At 40.9% G+C, this 13,695-nt stretch overlaps 1 protein-coding gene across 1 annotated transcript in view; it reads left to right on the top strand.

Moving 5' to 3' along the window:
- The first annotated feature begins 168 nt into the window (after positions 1-168).
- The window catches only part of mrpl11 (mitochondrial ribosomal protein L11), a 33,475-nt gene continuing 19,948 nt past the window's right edge, over positions 169-13,695 (top strand). Inside the window, exons 1-2 of the mRNA XM_088376756.1 lie at positions 169-311; positions 10,624-10,786. Of these exons, the coding sequence (XP_088232882.1) occupies positions 10,664-10,786 (123 nt within the window). The 5' untranslated portion in view covers positions 169-311; positions 10,624-10,663. The remainder of the gene's footprint in view (positions 312-10,623; positions 10,787-13,695) is intronic.

Raw genomic sequence — 13,695 nt, 5'->3', positions numbered from 1 at the left:
ACTTTTCAATATTAAACAGCTCATAAAGTGCGCTTGAACATTGACAGAATCTGCAGAAAGTAGGTAGTACTTTGCCAGGGGTGCCAAGAAAAAGAGAATGTTATTAAACATCTTTCATGGAATACTACTAGATTTAAATTAAAACGGAACTAAATGCCAATGTTGTAGTTACTCCTCCCTGCCTGCGAGTGGCGGTGTAGAAACAAACGACGGCAAATAGACGAGCGAAGCGCTATTCCAACATGTCTGCCCCCTGAAGGAGAGACAGAAACAGAAAAACGAGCATTGTCAAAGCACAAGACGACAAGCAGGTACGTCCTCTGCTTCATATCGTTTCTTTTGTGCTGTACTCATCTTACTTTCTGTTAGTTTAAAGCGTCCGCTATCGGTTCGTGGATTTGGTTAGTGAACGTGATGGTGACGTCCGTCCGGCGTGTGACGTCCAATGTGACTGAAGCAGCTCGTTGAATTTGCAATAGAAAACCTAAACACGAACTTCATCGTGTCTTCCCCAATGAATGTGTTTGCATTTTATCAGGAGAGGCGTATTGTTTCCTCATTTCCTAAACATATGATGTCCTAATGAATAAGTGTTGTCACGGAGAACGTGCTTGACACAATTCTCACACTATATTCAGACTAACTGTCATCACCACCACAACATTTTATTTTGGTATGCAGTAATCCCTTGCTATATCACGGTTCGCCTTTCACGGCCTCGCTGCTTCACGGATTTTTTTCACAGTGAATTGTGGTATGGCTTCAGATGAAAAAGTCTACAGAGCGGAGTCAGGCCGCAGAGGCGCACTATATAGTACGTACTGATGATTAAAATGATTATTTTACTGTAGTTATCTGGAAGAAAGTGTTTACTTCTCTTTGTTAAACAAATGCTTGAGCCTGAAAACAAAATGTGTCCTTTAGTTTCAATGTTATACCTGTATCATATTGGTGTAAAAAAAAAAAAAAAAAAGGTTTCTACTTCACGGATTTCACCTATCACGGGTTCTTTTCAGAACGCAACCCCAGCAAAAAACGAGGGATTACTGTATATCTTTCAACTCATTTGAATTACCCTACTACCAGTAGCGGACACCTTGGGCATTCCAATGAAATTTTAAAGTGTTTGGGTTGAAATGCCAAAAGGTGTGTTCAATGACTCAGGAACATTAGAGTAAAATACTCGTGCACATATTTTTGGCCTCTGTGTCATCATGTCACATCAGTTTGTGCTTGCATGTGATTTTGGCTAATACGCTAGCTAATACCATTGATGAGCTTCATCTGCTGGTGGTTTGTTTACTACTGGAACCAGTTATCTATGTAACATTGGTTCATAATTGTGTACATGCTAGATTCATGATGTTGAGTCTTTATCATCCTCTCAGTTTTAATTGCTTTAACGCCATCTTGTGGACTCTATGGGCAGTTACAACCCCTATTGGGGTTATACAGGTGGATTTTCGCTGTTCGCGGCAGGGCTCGGTTCCAATCCTCCCCAAGTAGCTTATTGAGTAGTACCTCCTGTATTGCATTGCGTGTATTGTATGTATTACCTTTTGTATTTAATTTTTGACTGCTTGCTCTTGTGTAGTCTACTAGTGTGTAACAATTAACCTTTAGTTAGGATACTAGTGCAGCAAATAACACTTGTAAATCTCAGTTGTTCTCCTTGCGAGCCTAGTCATCCTAATAGTTGACCAGTAACCTATGCAAACACTCACAAGAGTAAAGGAGTGTAGTATAATCCGTGAGACGTATATGTGATACAATATTGTGTAATAAAAATAACCAAGGTCCCAGCATTGACCCCTGGGGGACACCAGTGGCATTTATACTTTAAATGTAGATCAATAGAGAGATCAATTCACACTTTTGTACAGAGATATAACTTTCCAATGATTTTCCTCTGATGACATTTTCGCCAATTTTATTTTTAACAAACACATAGTATAAAATCAATAAACAATGCTAAGGATTGTTTTCAAACGGCTTCTCATACCTCTGGCGCTGCTGTCACACGTGGCCTGGTGCCTGGTGAAGAAGAACACCTTCAAAGATAGAATTTGATAATGTCAGAGGCTTTGTGTAGCCACATGTCGCCCTGAGATGACGAATGCCCCTCTAGAGAATTGAATCACTGAAATGGCCTGCTGGATTGCGCTTCATCTTGCGCCATCCTGCTTGAATATGTTCAAGCATAGAGAAACCCTGCTTACCTCAGTTGCATCTTCATTTTTCCTCTCGACTCCATTCTGCACCTTGTATAAATCTGCTTCCACGTTTAGGATTAATTCGGCTCATCCTGTCATGCATCACACGAAGATGACGAATATATCAGCAACAGGTCCGTCTGCCTGAAGAAAGCAGTCTGCAGTTGAATTCTGGATTATAATGGCAATGTAATCCATAGAATTAAATTTAAATACAAAGATGTTCACATTGTATTTATTGAAAGTCCACTAGCTTAATACTTAAGTGTGGGGGAAACACTCAAAGCATCTTTCCATATTGAAATGTATGGAAATGCCTTGAATGCATTCCAGAAATCAACCCAAAAAATTTTTAATGTGTATTTTGATGAGAAAAACAACTCTACGATATTGTGATTTATAAAAAAACTTTTCTCTGTGACGTGTCAAATTGAAATGACATTTACTTTTACATTACAGGGACTATAATTTTGAAATTCTATCTACAATTTAGCAGTCTGCTTAAAATAATGTGGCAGTGGAGTTTGACACCTAAAATTTGGTGATTTTTTTAGTTTTATTTGGAAGTGTATTTTCCAGAAAGTTAAATATTTTGGAGGTTGAACTGAACTTAGTCCCTCCCTTTGAGAGAAAGGCATGACAGGCACCCGTCATGCTGCTCATCCACCATAGTTGCTGTTTGTCAAATATGATAGCAGGGGAGGAAATGCAATTCAGAGAAGACAGTAAAGCAAGCAGCCTCCCTGGAGAGATGACGCTTGCATGGCTGATTCGAGTTGCGGGGCGGGGGTAGGCGGATGGGGGGGGAGTCCTTGTTTGATCTCGGGAGGTGCTGATGGGCGCCCAAGTGTTGCTACTGTAGTCAAAACTTTTTGCACAACCATGCTGAGGATCCGTGTGCTCCCGAGATGTTTTATTTCTCTGCCGTGGTTTCCTAACAAATAGCAAAGCAGACACGTATAATGTGCAAAAATGGCTCTATCTTTTACGATGTCTTTTTGGACCCGAGCGGATGTTGATGAAATTGAGTGGCGACCTTTGCTAATGTTTTTATGAGGCCGCGCTCAAAAGCACCCGTAAAACCAATTTTGTCTCGAGCCAAAATGTCTATTAATTCAATCGTGCTGTAGTTGTTTTACAAGAGGTGGCGGTTTGCAACAGAGAGGATAACAATGTCCTCCCTGACAGCGTCGTTGCTGAAATAACAAATGTTCCTCAGCGTGAATCATAGCAATACAGTGGAGATGTCTCAGAAAATTAGGTTTTTGTTTTGCGGATTTTAAAAGAGCTACTATCAGCTGATTATTTGGTCAGGCCACTCATTCAACATGATGGAATTACTGTCTGAATTGATGTGTAAACCAAGATTCACCACATAATCATTATCTTCTACTCAAAACCTGTGCTGAGCTCAAATCCAAGGTGACACAACACCACCATCTACAGGGATCTGCTTAGCATTACACCTACCAGCTGAAAATTTGTATACGTATTCATAAACAGTTGTTATCTACAAGAAGTGAATGAGTTAAAAGCAGGAAGAAAATGCTAGGGGGGGCTGGAACTGAATCATGACATTTGAATGCGGAAAATTGATTTGCCATACGAGTAAACCGAGTTAAGGGGACTTGGTCGTGGAGCAAATTAAACTCAGTCAAGGTGTACCTCTGCATATTGATGAATGGTAACTGCGATGGAGTTGAAAGGCGCCAGAGATGGAGGGTAAAAGCAGGTCTTCTCAACCGACAGCCTTTTGAAGAGTTCCCGGTGTTTGACTGCCCTTCGGCACCTGCCATCCCATAATCAAAAGGCGAAGCTTGATGAATGCTAACCCAGTGGAGCAGCGGCGTGATCGTCATTAGAGCCCGCCGCTGTATACAAGCGCTTCTCCACGCCACCAATCATGAGCCTCCGCTCTGTAATGTATTCCTCTCTTTGGTTAGTGTGTTAAAAGCTCCTGGCCCCAATTAATAAAAACCTGCCCTCTAAGAAAATGTGACTTCCCAGAATCCCTCGCTGCCGGCCAAGGTCCCTGCTCGCGCTGACGATCGTGCTGCCGGTAGACATTTAGTAGTCAAGGCTCTCAGTCGTTTATTTTGTCTCTAATGACATTTAAGAATTTGTGCAAAGATGGGCAATGCTTTTATAATTTTGTTATTTTCCGACCGGTATCCAAGGACAACAGCGTGTCTCCAAGGCCTTTCCTCTCCCCCTCCCATCGGCAAGCCTCAAATGTACACCATTATTGTGTTGTGTCTCAATCCACCCATTTTCTCTTGTCTTAATTCCCTTCAACTGAAATGTGAATAGCAGCCACTTTTTCTTACCATGTCAATAAAATGAATAGCTGAGTGTAAATTGCTTCTTATGGCCATGATTTATTTCAAAAGATAATACCTCAAGTGGAATTTACTAAGTGGGGATAAAGTAAATGTCCTTGAGCAAAATCCACAACTGTTACCTGACACCGGGAATACACTGAAAATGTATCACTGGCGATAGGTAGAAATTTGCAAAATAAGGAGCATGCTGGCTTTGCAAAACAGACCCATAAAAAAAAGAATTCAACGCTGAGATACGAGTTTAATTTGTTCCATGATCCATAACTTGACTTGCGATCATGACTTATTACTCAAAACACTTGAATCTCAACTCATCTTTCCTCTTTGAAAAAAACAACAAAAATGTAGACATGTGTATATTTATATTCTAGCTGGTACAAAAGGATGGATTTAAAATAGGACCAAAAGCAAAAAATATTTAGGGGTCAGCCAGTGGCCAAGGCAGGTCAAGGAATCCTCTGAGTTAATTTAAACAGAAAAAGAATAGCAAATGGGGATTTTGGGTGGCTGGACGATCTCTCGTGAAAAAACAAAACCAAAAAAACCAAAATGGTGGCTTACAAAAGACGAACTGTGTTATCGTGGGGGTTCACTTTAAAGTACATCAATCATAGATGCCAGATAATAGAGATGGATTATTCCAGCGATTTCACAGTCACGTTTAGCGAGCAAAAAAAATCCAGCTAATCTATATTTTTAATCTTTAAGGCAGCCTGCATTGATGGGTCTCGTAAACGTTTCATACGATGCGGATGAAACTTCCACGGTGTGAATATTAATGCTGCGAAGCAAGTTTTATTTATTAAGCAGCACAGCTGGTCTCTCCCGCCTCCACACCACTTTCATGTTTTAGCTTTACATTTAAAGTTAGATATCAAACATTAGAATGGGAAAAATCTCTGGGAACACACGCTGAGCACAGCGGTCATCGTCTCACCGGTTGGAAATTCTCTTTTCCTTTTTTGAGGCAGGGGGGCTGTTTTTTCCGTTTCAGTGACGTGTGGATTTCAGCGCTGCCCCGACCCCACTGAGGAAGCTACTGTTTTCAAAAAAACAAAACAAAAACCCCGACCAATCTTTGTTTTTTGCACTGATTTGCCTTAATGGAAATGAAAGAGTATGAATATTTGATATCTGGCAAGCAGTTCAAGTTGCCCAAGGTCACGTTTTAACGTTAGCTAATTTAATCAAGCTTGTTTTAACAGATTATAATCGCTCCAAAGGTGGATATCTCCATTATCTGCCATTCATTCGAATATCTGTTCAAGTTTCTATTACATTTGTATTCATCTTCATTTCAACTCCTCAATTCTACCTGCTGGCCTTTCATATAACATTAGTTGGTAACCGAGAAGCAGCGAGAAGAAATCAGGTTCACGATTGTGCCGACAAGCCTCTGTTAGTTTAAAGCATCCCCTTGACTTGTAAATAAAACAACCAATTGACTTTGATTGGTGGTCTCCTTGAAGAGGATTCGAAAAAAAAAAAGTGCCTAATTGCCCAAACAAGACACAGCAGCAGGCCTCACTAGTGCAATTAAGCTCACCGTTTTTAATTACGAGCTGATTAATCTCTCTAAAATGAGGCCTGTCCTTGAATTGCACTGCTTTTCCAATTAGTTTTCCAGCAGCAATAGCTTTTACACCCGTGTGAAAAGCCTTCTTGCAATATCGCCCGGCGCTTGTAACAAATCGCTCGTAATAAAAGAGCAACCAGCAGGGCGGGGCGGGGTGCCTCGGATCGCCGTGCGACGCCAAGTATATTGGCGACAGGTGCCGTGTTTCCCCAACCGCCACCTCATTTTTGCTGCTTTTATTGACTTGTTTACTTGGATCTTTCTGGCACCGGCCATTTGACAATTGACTGGGGAGGAGGGTTGAATGCTGTGGGAAAATCATTTACATTTTCATTTGGAGGTACAAAAGGAGCGTTGTGCTTTGCGGTCACGCTCGCCGAAATTCATTAGCAATGTGTAAAACCTTTGTAAAAAATGCAAAATAATGAGGGTTGAATCATCTGGCAATATTTGAGCTGCACTTAGCGTTTGACCCTCTGGTGTTGCCGTAGAGCTTGCAGTGCAGATTGCTTTAAAAAAAATGACACAGTAAAACTTTCGGCCTTCCAGCCTCAGCGTTTTTGCAGAAGCACGGCAATATCATTGCTGTCAGGCAACAACTTTGAATGTCCAAACATGCTTATTTTCATATTTCCCCACAAATGGCTCATAAGGACCGATGTGGGTTTGTTGTTTTCACAAATGAATCTAATGTGCTGAAAACAGCCCAATAGAAAATCTATCATCTCTCTTGGAGTCTGTTTGAAAAGTCCTGCAGAACTGCGCCTCTACATGCATTCTGTGGGAGCCGTGCAGCATTATGTTGCCTCAGGATTGAAAATCTATTTTTTTTGTGTGAACGATGGTGCGTGAAAATAGTTAGGTTACTTACTCTGTCTGTTTTGTTAAGAATGGATTTCTGCAACCCCTCCGTGCAGAATGAACTGGTGAGCTCCAAAGATAAGTATGTGCAGATCATTCTGGAAGATGGTACAAATGTGTGGCTGGCGGCGGCAACGTGTCTGAAACATTTTAACCATCTACTGTGGAATTAATTACCTCACCAATTTTATCTATTTATTTATTTATTTGTTTATTTATTCATTCATTGTCATTATTTTTCCGCAGGTGGTAAGGACAATGGTAGCCCCATAACCCCGCCCCCTTACGCTCTCCTACTGTAAATACTTAAAAGCGCATTTTGTCTCAAATGCGATTACATTCATGTGTCGTGGTTTACAGCGTTGTTGTGTGCCACTCAAGGTAATGAGCATCCAACATTGTGTTCAGAAACACACCAAATGCTCGACACTCTATAGCCAGTCTGCTTTGTTGTAACAACAAAGCAGAACAATGTTATTGTTGCCGACACTTTACGTAATGTGCACACATCACTTATTTACTTTGCTTTTCTTTTCAAGCAAGTGCTGCTGTTTTTTTTCCTGCGGGGAGCTTCACGAAAATATAAGTTTTATTTATTTTTTTATTTCTAAAATACTCTGAACTGTGAATCCCTCTTTATCGCATGGGATAGTTTCAAATCGGTGATATAGAGAGACCGTAGCCGAAGAGAACTTTTTCACAGTTAATGCCTTTTCCAACAAGTTATTCAAAGAAACACTTTTTAAAGTATTCCTTTGAGCTGCCTTTCATTCAGGTGACAGTCATACAAACTCACTTTGTGGAACCAAAAAAAAAAGACTCTCGCTCAAACAGTTCTCCAAAAAAAAAGAGTATGAAAGGTTAAGGTTATTAAAAAACTTCAAACAAGCACACAGCAGGAACACATTCAACAGAAAACAAAAAAAAAAAAACCTGCATATTCCAACACAAAAAATGTTCAACTTAATATAATTATGTTCCGCAAAAATTTGCTAGCTTAATGCTAACTTTGCGAAAGACCATAGACGGATTAACGTAAATAAGCATCAATGTCACAATAATTATAAAACTTTCAACGGATTTGCAGTCATAGACATTTCTATTCATCAACTTGAAATAGGCACGTGCAGCTCTCCGCCAAAACCCGAATGAATACGAATTTTGCTGGGTTGCGATACGTTTCAAAGAAGGTTCGACATTAAAAACGCCACTGACGTTCAACTCGAGCCATGCAGTCAGCGTCACTCATCGCGTCTCTCAGTTGTATATCTGCAAAGAATTATTTTGCCGACAAAAGCCTTTTCTCAGTCTTACGTTGTTTTACGGAGTGTCAGCGTATTCCCCACGATATTCGTATCAACGAAAGCGATGAACCGTTGACGAGCCAAGACAACACTGAAAGGGCTCACAAACAATCGATGGATTCTGTAGGATAGAGAAAAATAGTAACTCGCCGCCATTAGAAGGACTTCCCATCAAGTCACGAGTCTCTGTTCTCGAAGCATTTTTCTCACCTCCGCTTCTGTTAATAAGGCGGTAATTTTTCTGCCGACGTTCCCATCAAGCCCGGTTTGGACAAAGTGCATTAACGCTGCACTTTTGCTTAACGGGCAACCCGGCCGGGAAGTACCACGGGACGAGAGCATGGCGTTGCTGTCTTATTCCGTTCAGCTTCCTGCCACTTTGATTGGATTGTTCCCCTGCACAACGGCTCTGATTGCTGCTTATTTTGCAGCCTTATAGAATGTTTGCCGCCTTTGAATGTAATGTAAATTCGGCCGTGACAAAGCGTGCTCCGAGTGCACTCGTGTTATGTAGGTCACCTCTTCACCGCTTCACTCGTCGTGATGCCTCGTTTCATTTAGCGGCGCATTGAACCCCTCGCTCGCTTTTAGCACTTGCACTCTCAACTGGAGTTGAGAGGCCCCTTTTTTGAGGCCCTTCTCAGAGCGTTCGTTGCCTTAGATCCCAAGTAGATTAAAATTGGGTTGAACCAATAATCCGGTCAGATTGACCTGGCAATGTAGCAGAATTCTGTTTGGAAGTTGTAAATGTTCATTTTGGTCAGCTGGTTGGCTTTATTAAATTTTTCTCAAAAAACAATCACTTATTAAATCACAATATTGAGGAAACCAAAATTCCCAAATCATTCAGCGCTGGAATAAAAGCACTCTTTGATGCTTCTCCGAACAAGCCTGCAATTGTTATTTTTGCCCCAGTTTTCTTCCACTGTGATGTTTATTTTCTGCCAGTAAGCGTTCGACGCCTCTGCGCTGTCTGCTGGCAGACTTGATCTGAGCCGCCGGGCACTTTTTCCTTCACTCAAGTAGCTTAGTTGCTAAATGGCTCCCGTGTAGCTACGCCTGACGAAAATCGCCTCATTGTGTTCTCCCGTTTTTCTGCTCTTTTGTTAGTAACTCGGCAACAGTCTGCATCTGGCGAGTGGTCTCCCCTCTGTTGATCTAATTGGATCCCCTCTGCTGCTCATGATCAAGCGTCACTATAACGCTCCATCCCTCACCCCTACTTATTTTTATCGAATGCCCAACACTGCCCCAAATTGCATAGCTCAACCTTAAAACTTCTATTTGTCCCCTGGCTCGCTTCATTGATCTTTTCTTTTCTCTCTCTCTTTTTTTTTTTTTTTTTTTAATGGCTCTGCTTGTATCACTTTGATTCCATCAGAGGATTACGAGCGTGCGTTTATATGTTCGGGCTCCCCCTGGGGAAAAGCCACGGGTCCAGGCTTTTCTCCCCACTCGACTAAATCTTCTAATTTGGTTTTTGAAGTGTGATTGGGGGCGGATTTCTCTTTAGGGTTCACGCATGACAGAACTGACACTGCCATGCTGCCTTCACATGTTGGTTGTGTTATTTTACGGCCATTCAGATAGATAGAGGTATTTAACTTTTTAATTTGGATTTCAAAACACTTATACTTGGGGCTGTTCTTCACTTCCATTGGCAATTTATTCCATTCGCTTGCAGCATTACAGCTAAATTCTGCTTGAGCATGTTTGCTTTGAAACTCGGGCACCACTAAGATTGCAGATTTCAGATTACAGTTGAGTTTATTTTCAATTATCGTTTCTAAGGACCCAAAGCAACCAATGGTGAAAACGGTCAAAGTAAAAACGGTGTGTAAAGTACAAGTGGGCGTCATACTTCATGTTTTGGAGTTTACGTAAATCTTTCCAAAATTCAAAGAACTTTTCCCGGTTTAACTTGCAGTTTTGGTGTTGAAAGTACTTTTTGTTATCTTCAGTCCCACATGCTTGGCACTTAACTCCCCGCTGATGGGAGTTTAGCGGTGACACGTATTAAAAAAATGAGGTGAGGTGTTTCAATCCTGCCATCTATCTGTCTGTGACAGATGAAGAATCTGACACTGCTGCTTATCCACACCTTCGCCACCTCGGGCAACTCCAGCTCTCTCTGTGCCGATCGAAGACAAAGATATATATTTTTTAATTACTCGCCTGCTGCGGCAGGATGGCAAGGCGCCGCATTTGCCTGTGGCTTTTGCTATTGACGTTTTTGAAGTTGATGATGTTTCAATGAGCCCCGTGCGTAAATCAGTTGCTGCGCTTGTATTATGAAGCCATGCTAATTTGCTGCGTTGTCATTTCAGAGGCTGTGTTCGCTTATTGGCTCGCGGGCAAACTTGAAAAATGTCAAAGATTTCCAAGGCCGCCAAGACTGTAAAGAAGTTGGACGTGAGCGGCGTGATCCGAGCTATCGTGAGGTCGGGACAAGCCACACCCGGGCCACCGCTGGGTCCTATCCTCGGACAGGTTGGTTGGTTGTTTCTCCCAGTAAAACACACATAGAAAAAAACTATTGTTTAGATTATTGTATATTTAAAAACCAACAAGTTAAAAAAAAATACATTTCGCGTAATTTTCAGACTATAAGTCGCACCAGCTAAAATTCATGATTCAGGGTTTTTGAAAAAAGTAGCGGCTTATAGTCTGAAATTTACGGTAATCATATTGCTAACTTGGGTGAGTTAATGCAAATTAGCATTGATTTTACAGTCAATAAACCTTCAGAAATTGCCTCTTCAACACACAGATATGGCTTAATGCTAAAGTAGAAAGCAAAATACTTTTCACCGGCTAACAAAAGTTAGCATTGGTATTTTGGTATTTCTAACTATTTAATCAACTACTACATTAACGAAGCACCAACACGTAAAAAAAAAATAATAATAATAATATTTGAACACCAAAAGATTCAACCAAATCAGGCAGTATTACAGCTATAGCGCTGCCTCTTCTTCTTGCTCTCGTCTTCATCTTATGCTGCTCGCTATATTGTGGCACAACCTGGTATTGTACCCAAGACATGCAACTCAAACATACCAAACATACCTAACAACATAGCTAAAAGCCACTAAAAAAAAAAAAAAAACAATGGTTTAAAATCTGCGATATAGCAGAGGTGCAAATGATGAAGAGCAGTATAGCAGGGCTTTAATAATATACAGTAAATCTTAATTTTATCGCCCGACCTTCTACTCACATCTCTTAATAATTGCGTACCACAACCTGATCTTTCAATTTTGCAGTTCACGCAATCGTCTCAGCCTTCACTCTGTCTTTTTTCCATCATGTTCTCCTTACTGCCGTTATTCTAGTTGCACATGTCCTTTGTGCCCCTATCGACAATAGCCTCACACATTCTGCATCTGAATCACAAACGGCACCAGTCCGTATCCCTCTCGATATATTTGACACTTTAGAAAATCTGTTCATTCCCGTACACTCTCTTTTAAACCACGTCTTTCAAATCATCTTTCCTCATTAAAATAGATGAAAAGGCCATTAATAGGTTCCAGCACCATGACAAAAAAAAAACCCTTCAACCAAATGTTTGGCGTCTTTTAATTAGGAAAACAGCATTTTACAATATCGAAATGTATAAAATACAGTCACTCAATAATATAATTTGATAGATTGTAAAGAATTGTACAATTTGTGCATCGTGCTGGCCATTGTTGTTGCTGATACTCATGGCTGCCATTCAGACATGCTACATACACGTTGATTGTTGCCAAAACGTTCCACCTCTTAATTCAAGTCAACTCGTAAATTGGCTTAATGAATTAGCCTCGCTTGCGTAGGGTTATTTTGTTTGAAACTTGATCTTGATCTAAGTAGAGCAGACTGAACTCTACTGTTGGCCGCACTGACTTTTTTGATACGAGATGAAAAGGCGCTGAAACACATCAAGCCGTCATACAGCCCCCGTCTAGTTTTTATTGCCTTTTGGGCTAGCTCTGTCAGAATTTGTAATGCCTTTCCAACCACCCTGAGACTGCCTGCGCAAAAAGATCCCGTCTGTGGCTGTATTCTTTTAACAGCTCTGTTGGCAGATGGGTGAAAACAAAAACAAACCAACAAGAAAAAAAATGGCAACCCCGCTGTGGACCATTCGCACTGCTCGGCACTGGCCAAACGTCAGTTTATTTTATGATATATATCTCACACGCAATAGAGTGGATTGAGTTTGGATCGTAAGGTCTCTTTGAAAAGGACAAATATACTGTCATAAAGAGTCGCACCTATGCTTTAATGGCATGCAATTTGCACAGCTTTTATTCTGGTTAAAACACACACTTGCGGTCGCTTTATTAGGAGCGTCTGCAGTCTGTGCTGCTTTTACGAAGCTTATAATGTTCCTGTTTTTATTGACACTGTCGGAAAGGTCGTAATTCTACTTTATGTTCATCACTCAGGACTTAATGGGTGGCCATGTTGCACTGGAGTGAATTATATTCAAAGCTGATCCGCTCTCATTTCGTGCATGCTAATGGAGTGGCCAAAATATTAGGAGCAATATGTACACCTAAATGTGACCTTTTCTTCAGCATTGAACGTAAAACTTTTTTTTTTTTCTTCCTGGTTCATGGACCCTTGTACATGGAAATAGCCATCCTAAAAATATTACATATTGAGATTACGTAATCACGGCTCCCAAAAGCTTTAAATGCATTTAAACTTTTTGAACACACTCAAACTGAAGGCCTCTTATTTGCACTCTATTGTGCTTCTAGTTGAAATTGAATGTAAAACTGAGGAGAAAGCATTTTTAGATTTTCAACATCTAATGTAAATTTGTCTAACCGCAATCCACTGGCGTAATGCTTGCATATAATGCAAAACGTGGGCGATGGCCTAGCGAGAATTAGCATAGATGTTACGGCCATTTTAAACGTTGAAACAGCTGCTACTTTGACACACATGCAACTCAAAACATACCGACCAGGCAGACAACAATATTCATACATATATGTATATTCATGCATATATTTGCTCCCCTCTGTGGGAACAAATAGAATAATGGCAATGCAACATAAAAAAGAAACTATATAATGTTCCTTTGAGGGTCCACAATTATTTAACGCATTTTTTTTAATTCATAAAATATACAAGGCCACCTATGTCGCTTTCCCGACATTCTTATTCCGGTGGTCTCGCCTTGCTTCTGCCATTCTTCTTCTGGTCTCCTTTGCGCAGGTAGGTGCCACAAATCCCTTCACAGTTTCTTCACTCGAGACACAAACGCCACCTGTCTGTTTACGTCAGCCTCCATTCTCAAAGCCAAATGGGCCAAATGAAGGTTGAAGTTGATTTTGCTTTCGTTCCACCCAATGTCCTCGCTCATTTGCCCTGGTGAGGTGGGGGTGCGCTTCATTTCC

Source organism: Syngnathus floridae, chromosome 1, assembly GCF_059516105.1.
Source record: "Syngnathus floridae isolate MCC-2025c chromosome 1, RoL_Sflo_1.0, whole genome shotgun sequence".
Lineage (NCBI taxonomy): Eukaryota > Metazoa > Chordata > Actinopteri > Syngnathiformes > Syngnathidae > Syngnathus > Syngnathus floridae.
Note: the sequence above shows the minus strand (reverse complement) of the source record. Positions and strands in the feature narration are given on the sequence as shown.